The 10,746-nt window shown below is 37.8% G+C and overlaps 1 protein-coding gene across 2 annotated transcripts; it reads right to left on the bottom strand.

Moving 5' to 3' along the window:
* Nucleotides 1-509: 509 nt before the first annotated feature.
* Nucleotides 510-9,117, bottom strand: LOC138320825 (uncharacterized). 2 transcript variants are annotated; one of them, XM_069264078.1, is made up of 5 exons: nucleotides 8,912-9,117; nucleotides 7,229-7,510; nucleotides 6,313-6,474; nucleotides 2,596-2,769; nucleotides 510-1,587 (listed from the first exon to the last, which is right to left on the bottom strand). In XM_069264078.1, the coding sequence occupies exons 2-5, from the start codon at nucleotides 7,389-7,391 to the stop codon at nucleotides 869-871; spliced, it is 1,218 nt and encodes a 405-aa protein (XP_069120179.1). In that variant the 5' UTR covers nucleotides 7,392-7,510; nucleotides 8,912-9,117; the 3' UTR covers nucleotides 510-868. The 2 variants fall into 2 exon arrangements, with proteins under 2 accessions (XP_069120179.1, XP_069120178.1); XM_069264077.1 differs by lacking the exon at nucleotides 8,912-9,117 and having other exon boundaries at nucleotides 7,229-7,540.
* Between the last annotated feature and the right edge of the window lie 1,629 nt (nucleotides 9,118-10,746).

The following is a 10,746-nucleotide window of genomic DNA, read 5'->3' as shown; positions in this document are numbered from 1 at the left end:
ATGCTCTGGGGAAGAGGAACAGAGTTTGTTTAAATTTTGGCTATGACCCCCCTGTGGCAGGAGGGGTGGGACCCAATAGGGGAAATAGAGATAAATCCTCTAAATTGCTAATACTAGTAGTCATAGAGTTCTTCATGGATTGTAATGAAATTTCATCAGAAACATCCTTGGGGGAAGGGGAACAGAGGTTGTATAAATTCTGGCTCTGGCACCCCGGTGGCGGGAGAGGCAGGCCCCAATAGGGGAAATAGAGGTAAATCTTTAAAATCGCTACCATGGCAGTCAAATTATACATGGATTGTAACACAATATGGTCAGAGACATCCTCTAGGGAAGGGAAACAGAATTTGTATAAATCATGGTTCTGATCCTACAGAGCTTTAAAATCTTTCAGGAAAGAAACAATGATCCTGTTTTCAGAACATTACTTCGCATTACAAACCAGGTGAGCTATACAGGCCCTCTGGGCCTCTTATTTAAAATGTTAAACTTTTACGGAAAATCACATATCATATATGAGATTTTATTGAAATAGTACTTAAAACAAGTGGATTGGTAATTGTCAATTGTATTTACATGCTGACTTGATATATTAGTTCATTGAAAAATGACTCGGGTTAATTGATTGGTTGATTGATTCTAAGATTAGTGTAAATATAACCTGCTGGTTCTAATAATTTGACTGTCTTGAACTTGATGACAACTTCATGGAACCTATAAAAAACCTCTTAATAGAACATGAATCCGTTTTCTAGTCAAACTTCATTAGAACTTGATACTTTTAATGCAAAAATGAATTTGATTCAGACATATTTCTCTCTAGATTAGCTGAACTTTGAACTCGAACTTTAAAATTTTACAGGCTAGTTTATCCTGACTCCGATATCCCAGCTAAACTTAAATTTTGTGATGTTGATATTAGTTGGAAACATTCATCACGCTGTCCGAATATATTTTCACAAAGCTCTGGCTTTTTGTGCTTCATATCCCTCCAGATGGCTTCCATCATTATCCCCTGCTCAATGAGGTATTCTGTTGGAATTCTGGACCTTTCAACAGCAGTAAGTCTTTTGTAATAAAAGCCTGGATAGCCTTCCAGCAACATCCAGGCTACTTGGCATTTGTCCTTTGTTCCATCAGCGTAAACGCCAGGGCTACCTGATGCACCATGAGAAAAACCACAATGAAACAAAATCTTGTTCTTGTCCAGAATTCCATGATATCCATTTTCTCCATGCACTTCCTGACTCCATGCCTTTGCTGCTTGATACATCTCATTTGTCAGTTCAAATTTTTCAATATCAGGATCAGTTCTCTGTGGATCCCCACTTGGATGACCTATGATGAACCCTTTCTGGGTCTGTTGTATTGCACTGAACCTATCTATAGCCCGGTCACGTAGTTTCTCCCAATCATCTTGTCGAAGCTGTAGAACAACAACATCTATGTCTTGATTTATATATGGAATTTCTGCACTGAAGTAAAATGCGGGCTTCTTTTGAGAATCCACTTGTTCATAAAAGTCAAATTGAATCGATATTTTCTTTTGCTCTATAAAGTCACTTTTCAGGTTTCCCGTTGAATCCACTGAAAATCAAACATAATATTAGTTTTAAAAAGTTTACATTACAAATAATGTTCTATGAATAAAGCATTAATTAAATGATAAATATACAAAATTGTGATGAAACCTCAAAACTGATAATTTATATCAGTGCTTTTGATTTCAATAGGAATGAGTAATTTGTCTTCGTCTTCATACTAAATCTGACTTTCTGATTGCCCTATTCTTTTATTCATACCTCTACATTTATATTTTCATTGCAACCCCATGACGCAAACGCAGCTGGCATTCCATGAACTGCCATCTGCTTATTTTGCAGTCATTATCATAGTGCTGTTACCATTGTCGTGTGAGCTATCATAGAAAATGGCTATTCAAATGGCTATTCCATTTTTGACACTAATGGATTCTTTATTTATCATAGATGCAAAATCTGTTGAGATTGTATCATAGAATTGTTATCAAATGTGAATATAAGCATTGAACCGCATTCAGTTGGTAAGTATGGGTATGAAAGCCAACTGGACAGCGGCAAATTCAACATGAAGCTCTAGCACGCTTCAATAAATTTGCCACTGTTCAGTTGGCATTCATACTCCCATAATTGCCAACAAAAAGCAGTTCAATACTTAAGTGAAAAAGAATTTAGAGAATGTCACGAAAATGAACATCACAATAAAGATATGAACATTGTCCATTAATTTGGTATACTATTTCCTCGATAAAACAACGGCATCACATAAAACATATTTCATTTTGTCAAGTCGTCATGAAAAATTATGAGCATTGATGCCGCTATTTTTCAATTTAATCAGGTTATGAAGTTTTGTTTTTGTTTCCAAATGCCTAATGGTGTGTTGTCAGATCCTTTATGAAACTGGAGATGAATAAGAATATGTATTTAAATCAGACTGACCAAAAAACAACCGTTGCTGTTATGGCAACAAATAACAACAGTAGCTGTTATGGCCATTTAAATAGCAACAGTAATTGTCATATTAGAAGAAAACAAAGAGATCAAAGATACTTACTAATATCTTTAATTACATGAGCGGCTGTCATAACCTTGCCGTCGTTAAGCAGAAATCCAGTTCCTTGGCATTCCCCAGGTCCTCGGATTATACCAACAGACTTAGCAAACTCAGTCAACATTATATTAGTCCGAGTAGGCTTGTCATCTTTGTTCTTTTTAGTCAACTTATCACCTGTAAAAATTGAAAACCGTCACCAGGGACCTAGAAATCACCAATAACTGCATGAATTTTAAAAAAAAACTGTACTGTTTTACATATACATGTATAATTGTATGCTACGTAAGGATCTTATGACTATTTTATTTTCTAATATAAATTTTTGGAACGAACAGTTCATACAATGGGAGAAAAGAAAAGAAAAATCCATGCTTGATTTTGAGCTATTGTGAATCAAAGATATTAACTATTTGATACAATATGTAATTTCATCCATGTGACCTTCAATAAATGTCGAGGTTATTCATTTGAATAACTTGGTAGTACTTCATAACATCATTCTACAGGCCAATATCAGGTCTGTGTGCCTCTTAGTTATTGACTAGAAGTTCTTTTAAAGATTTAAGCCTGTTTGACCCTTGTGATCTTCCTTGAATGAAGTCCAAGATCATTCATTTGAACAAACAGCATGCTACAAGCCTGGGTTATGGTACTCAGAAGCCTGGTTTATACCACTCACTGCCTAGTATATCTGTATAGCCTGGTTTATACCACTCACTGCCTATCATATCTGTGTAGCCTGGTTTATGCCACTCACTGCCTAGTATATCTGAATAGCCTGGTTTATACCACTCACTGCCTAGTATATCTGTGTAGCCTGGTTTATGCCACTCACTGCCTAGTATATCTGAGAAGTCTGGTTTATGCCACTCACTGCCTAGTATATCTGTATAGCCTGGTTTATGCCACTCACTGCCTAGTATATCTGTATAGCCTGGTTTATACCACTCACTGCCTAGTATATCTGTATAGCCTGGTTTATACCACTCACTGCCTAGTATATCTGTGTAGCCTGGTTTATGCCACTCACTGCCTAGTATATCTGAGAAGCCTGGTTTATGCCACTCACTGCCTAGTATATCTGTATAGCCTGGTTTATACCACTCACTGCCTAGTATATCTGTATAGCCTGGTTTATACCACTCACTGCCTAGTATATCTGTGTAGCCTGGTTTATGCCACTCACTGCCTAGTATATCTGTGTAGCCTGGTTTATGCCACTCACTGCCTAGTATATCTGAGTAGCCTGGTTTATGCCACTCACTGCCTAGTATATCTGAGTAGCCTGGTTTATGCCACTAAATGCCTAGTATATCTGAGAAGCCTTGTGTTTGCCAATTACTGCCTAGTATATCTGAGAAGCCTCATTTATGCCACTCACTGCCTAGTATATCTGTGTAGCCTGATTTATGCCACTCACTGTCTAATATATCTGTGTAGCCTGGTTTATGCCACTCACTGCCTAGTATATCTGTGTAGCCTGATTTATGCCACTCACTGCCTAGTATATCTGTGTAGTCTGGTTTATGCCACTCACTGCCTAGTATATCTATGTAGCCTGTTTTATGCCACTCACTGCCTAATATATCTGTATATACCACTCACTGCCTAGTGTATAGGTGTATCCTGGTTTATGCCACTCACTGCCTAGTATATCTGTGAGCCTGGTTTATGCCACTCACTGCCTAGTTTATCTGAGTAGCCTGGTTTATGCCACTCACTACCTAGTAAATCTATATAGCCTGGTATATGCCACTCACTGCCTAGTATATCTGTGAGCCTGGTTTATGCCACTCACTGCCTAGTTTATCTGAGTAGCCTGGTTTATGCCACTCACTGCCTAGTAAATCTATATAACCTGGTATATGCCACTCACTGCCTAGTATATCTGTATAGCCTGGTTTATACCACTCACTGCCTAGTATATCTGAGTAGTCTGGTTTATACTAGCTGCAATATTGTAGCTCAAAAGACTTTTGGACAGAAAATGCTGTCGTCTTTAGAGCTACAATTGGTGCATATTACTGCTAATGGAGCAACGTAACGATTATGCAAACCATTATAAAACGTCTGTTTGCATTATATCGTACATGTTTTGATATTGCTTAACTACTCGGCAATATAACTGAACCACATAAAATATCAAATTCTCATCGAGGCATTATTTTTTTTTACAAAATACATATGAAGGTCTTTCTGAAGGGAATTTATACGGCAAGTCCACAAATTGTGAATTTGACGTCTTATGAGCGGTCGGTAGATATAAAGAATGGTAGTTATGTTTGGTTTGGACAAAAATAATATGTAAATGCATGTATACGCATAAGATAATCGAAAACCGACAAAAAGTATAGAAAACTGTGCCCGAGTGATTTTCGGAGGCAGTGCTCCACTACGACACATAGGGACCAATTCGTACCCGGCCGAAAGGTATAGTAGGTCGGGTACGTATATTCGTTCTAGGTTTATACCACTCACTGCCTAGTATATCTGTGTAGCCTGGTTTATGCCACTCACTGCCTAGTATATCTGTGTAGCCTGGTTTATGCCACTCACTGCCTAGTATATCTGAGTAGTCTGGTTTATACCACTCACTGCCTATTATATCTGTGTAGCCTGGTTTATGCCACTCACTGCCTAGTATATCTGTGTAGCCTGGTTTATGCCACTCACTGCCTAGTTTATCTGTGTAGTCTGGATTATGCCACTCACTATCTAGTATATCTGTGTAGCCTGATTTATGCCACTCACTGCCTAGTATATCTATGTAGCCTGTTTTATGCCACTCACTGCCTAATATATCTGTATATACCACTCACTGCCTAGTGTATAGGTGTATCCTGGTTTATGCCACTCACTGCCTAGTATATCTGTGAAGCCTGGTTTATGCCACTCACTGCCTAGTTTATCTGAGTAGCCTGGTTTATGCCACTCACTGCCTAGTAAATCTATATAACCTGGTATATGCCACTCACTGCCTAGTATATCTGAGTAGTCTGGTTTATACCACTCACTGCCTATTATATCTGTGTAGCCTGGTTTATGCCACTCACTACATAGTATATCTGAGTAGCCTGGTTTATGCCACTCACTGTCTAGTATATCTGAGTAGCCTGGTTTATGAACTCACTGCCTAGTATATCTGTGTAGCCTGGTTTATGCCACTCACTGCCTAGTATATCTGTGTAGCCTGGTTTATGCCACTCACTGCCTAGTATATCTGTGTAGCCTGATTTATGCCACTCACTGCCTAGTATATCTGTGTAGCCTGGTTTATGCCACTCACTGCCTAGTATATCTGTGTAGCCTGGTTTATGCCACTCACTGCCTAGTTTATCTGTGTAGTCTGGATTATGCCACTCACTATCTAGTATATCTGTGTAGCCTGATTTATGCCACTCACTGCCTAGTATATCTATGTAGCCTGTTTTATGCCACTCACTGCCTAATATATCTGTATATACCACTCACTGCCTAGTGTATAGGTGTATCCTGGTTTATGCCACTCACTGCCTAGTATATCTGTGAAGCCTGGTTTATGCCACTCACTGTCTAGTATCTCAGTAGCCTGGTTTATGCCACTGACTGTCTAGTATCTCAGTAGCCTGGTTTAAACTGTCACTGGAGCCTATTAGTAAGTCTCCATACAGGCTGATATTATGGTCAGCAGCTGCCATTTAGAAAGAATAAGTAGAAAGTGTCAATTTATTTTAGTACCTGCGCTCGTCTTCTTCTCCTTATTATTGGATGGATACTTGGGCATTTTCTCTTTTTCTGGTGCCTTTTGCTGAATGTAGTAATTAGTCTTAGAGCTTATATTGCCAGTACATGCAATATTCAGCTGTCCCAGTTGGTCAATAACAATTGGTGCTGTAGGCCCTATTCAAATAAAGAAATAACATTAATTTATCTAGTTTAATAGTGAAAAAGTTATCAAACATGATTTAAATTTCATTCATTTATAAAACTTCATAAATTTAATGGTCTAGAACAGACACATCAGTTCTTAGGTCAGTGTCAAATAAAGTAGATAAAATACAACAGACATGATAGCTCTTAGGTCAGTGTCAAATAGAGTAGATAAAATACAACAGACATGATAGCTCTTAGGCAGTGTCAAGAGTAGATAAATACAACAGACTGATACTCTAAGGACAGGATCAAATAAAGTGGACATGATAGCTCTTAGGACAGAATTAAAGGCCCACTACCTTTCCAAAGCGGCTTTTGATATTTGAATTGGAAACATAAATCAAGATCGAAAATTTTGTAGTAACACAAAAGTTATTAACTTAAACCTACCCTTAATACTACATGTATCTTTGCCTTCTGAACAATTTGATTTAAATTGATAATATGTTAATTTTCATAAAGCGGGTTGTCTTATGTTTTTTGCCGTCATCCTAAATACTGCACGGTAGTTGATTATCACTGCGCCAGACAGCAAAACAATGAAAGGACTCTCCACTGTTAACATAGCTTATGTAGGAAATCTTGCATATGTGTTTGGTGTTGTAGCCTCATCTTAGGCTATTGGTGTATATTTTCTGATGGTATTTATGTCTTTAAGAAACCTTTATGTTTTGCTCCAGAAAGGTACTGGGCCTTTAAATAGTAAAAGAAGACTTCATACCTGAACCTCTGTCTCCACTTTCGCCTTTAAATGTATCCCCAGATTTGGAAGTGACCACCATCTTTTCTGAGGAAGTTGTTTCCTCCTGAACAACATCAGTAAAATCCTTTTTATGTTCAGTTTTTTTGTGATCATAAAGACACTTACTGAAACAAGTTCCCATAGTTACCAGGTAAGAATTTCTGATATAGTTGATTGTCTAGATGAAACAAAACACACTGACTGACTTTTTCATGTGGACATCATCTCTAACAGCATTCTATAACTGCTGTATCATGTACCCTGTAAAAAATAAAAACATATAGAATCACAATTTTTGTTTGTAAGTCATAGAACAAAAATTAAACTTTAATATTGAATATACACCAGCATGGATGTTTCTATCCATGGAATGATTTGAAAGCTTTAATCAGATTGCCCAAAAACTAAATAAGCCTACATAGGTGTGTGACCATGTTAAACACGTATTCTGGTATACACGTATTCTGGTATCCACTTTTCTACCAATCACATTTAGTAACACTTAAATACAGGTAAAATACAGTATTAAAGAAGGTTTTGTCACAGGAACCTATACAGTGTAAGTCATTTTTATCTTTGAATGAGCCATCATTACCCCTGAATGTGCTGATCAGCTGTCATCTCTACCCCTGAATATGTCATCTTTACCCCTGAATGAGTCATCTTTATCCCTGAATGAGTCGATCATCATTACCCCTGAATGTGTCATCTTTACTTCTGAATGAGTCATCTTTATCCCTGAATGTGTCAACTTTACACTTTAATTTGTCATCTTTACCCCTGAATGTGTCACCTTTACCCCCGAATGAGTCATCTTTACCCCTGAATATGCTGATCAGCTTTCATCTTTATCCCTGAATGTTCTGATCAACTGCCATATTGACCCTGAATGTGCTGTCATCTTTGCCCATATGATTATCACATGAATCTGGGTTAAATGTCTTTTTGAAAACAATTACATGTATGCCATGAACATCCATCCCCCAACAAATAAATCCTTTCTCAAGTCATTTTTTTAATGGAAAGTCATGTATCATATAAGACAATATACAGAAAGTTATAGAATAATATAAAATTGGTTAAAGTATATAGGCCTAATGCATGAAAATAGAGAGGATTGGTACCAAAAGTTGACTCAGCTACATGTACAGTGTAATTTGCACACAGTACAGTAAATATTCTACTTTTCAAGCATGTGTCTCTTCTTATCCTCATAATGAAGCAGCCCCTTTTTAAAATACCATTATAAATAATAATAATTGGTTATTTACATCTCTGATTGAGGTAGACGATACAGTATGGCCTACCGTAAATTTCTACTTTCGGTTTGACAACCAAGATTTGTACCGACTAAAAAATTAGCAGTTAGTGAGATATTGTAACTAACAAAAATTTGGTCAAATAGTATCATCACTGCGAAGACCGTTATAATATCGACTCAGCTTGATTTCTGACCCATGGCCTGTTACAAAGTGATCAATGACAATATGAAATGTTTATTAAGCGTAACGTCATGTTAGCAGTACGTGTATAGGCCTACGTACATGTAGGCCTCTAAGCTTAGCACGACGGGACAATGTTCATTGTATCGGTTTTCTAGAAAATCTGAAAGATAATATAAATCAACAATAATCATAAGATAGTATGTACACACAACGTACTTTCTAACTGCCATTATATGTTCCGCTTGTCTCTTCTTGACTGTAATCTTCTCGACGGTCTTCGTAGAATATTCGTCATTCTGAGGATTTCCAGAATTTCTCTGGGGATTTCCAACATTTCACACTGAAGAACCCTTGCGTTTTGTCGCAACTTGCACTTTGCATGCTTGAAATGAAGTGCGTAAACGTTATAACGTTCCGTGTATCAAACAGGGGCTGTCAGCTACATCCCTGACTGTACCCGTCCACGTACGTACCGGAAGGCTGTAATCGTACCGGATGTATGTCATATAGTCTGTTATCATAAATGTTTCGGCCCGTTCTGACACTGTTGCACATAGGCCTACTCCCATCAGTGGCTCGTCAGTCCAACATCATTTGAAAGCCAAAAAGGCTCGTAGAGATATATAGTGATATTTACAACAATGGTAAAATATCTAAAGTGATTGCTTAAAATCCTTAATAGTACATCCTAGGTTTGTGTATAATATACTGTTATTCCTAGGTTTTTTCCAGTGCTTATTTAATCTATTTTTTAAAATGTTCCAAGTTCACAGCATTGACTACTTCAGCAGGGAGGGAATTCCAGGACCCCAGTAAATGTATTTGATGTATTATCTGTCTCTAATTAGGCCCATTCCGTTGATCCTGTTTCAAAATAAAGCTTCTAGAAAGGGGTTAGCTATTATAGAATGTAATAAAACGCCTATCACTTAATCTTTCATCTACTTTCACGCGAATCTGACATACCTGTACTACATGTACGATGAAAAAATATATACCTAGCAAGTAGAAGAGTCTTATAATTTTTTCATCATTGTCTGTATCAGTCGGAGGAAATATATATACTTTTTTAGCCAAAACAATCCTGGCTGTATCCGTCACATCAAATATAATTATACAACTGATATCCCTGACTGTACCCGTCAAATATAGCATGTATAACTTACATCCCTGACTGTACCCGTGCTATACCACAAATATAACTTACATTTCTGACTGTGCCCGTGCTATACAACATATATAACTTACATCCGTGACTGTACCCGTGCTATACCACAATTATAACTTACATCCCTGACTGTGCCCGTGCTATACAACATATATAACTTACATCACTGACTGTACCCGTGTTATAGAACGTATATAACTTACATCCATGACTGTACCCGTGTTATACCACAAATATAACTTACATCACTGACTGTACCCGTGTTAAAGAACGTATATAACTTACATCCATGACTGTACCCGTGTTATACCACAAATATAACTTACATCACTGACTGTACCCGTGTTATAGAACGTATATAACTTACATCCATGACTGTACCCGTGTTATAGAACTATATAACTAATATTCCTGACGGTACCCGTGTTATACAACATATATAACTAACATCCATGACTGTACCCGTGTTATAGAACGTATATAACTTACATCCCTGACTGTAACCATGCTATATACGTAGAACGAATATATACGTACCCGGCCTTCTACACCTTTCGGCCGGGTACGAATCGGTCCCTATGTGTCTCCGAAAATCACCCGGGCACAATTTTCTATATTTTTTTGTAGGTTTCCAATTATTTTCAGGGGCGTAGGAAGCGGGGGGCAGGGGGGGGGGGGCAATAGCCCCCCCCCCCCGTTCCCCAGGACGGGGGGGGGGGGGGGGCAAACATGTCTTTTTGCCCCCCCCCCCCCTATTTCGCCGACTGAAATTTTCTAAAAATGTTTATTTGAAAGAAAAAAGGGTCCTCCTGCACATTTTTCGTACTTCATTCTAGAAAATTTTTAGCTGCAATATTGTAGCTCAAAAGACTTTTGGACAGAAA

The sequence above is a fragment of the Argopecten irradians genome, chromosome 4 (assembly GCF_041381155.1).
Source record: "Argopecten irradians isolate NY chromosome 4, Ai_NY, whole genome shotgun sequence".
Lineage (NCBI taxonomy): Eukaryota > Metazoa > Mollusca > Bivalvia > Pectinida > Pectinidae > Argopecten > Argopecten irradians.
This window is presented reverse-complemented; position numbering and strand designations above follow the sequence as displayed.

Coding starts and splice junctions, on each gene's coding strand:
- LOC138320825 (XM_069264078.1), bottom strand. CDS start 7,391: ATGGGAACTTGTTTCAGTAAGTGTCTTTATGATCACAAAAAAACTGAA. Junction 6,475..7,228: donor AAGTGGAGACAGAGGTTCAG/GTATGAAGTCTT, acceptor TTATTTGAATAG/GGCCTACAGCACCAATTGTT. Junction 2,770..6,312: donor GGAGAAGAAGACGAGCGCAG/GTACTAAAATAA, acceptor CAATTTTTACAG/GTGATAAGTTGACTAAAAAG.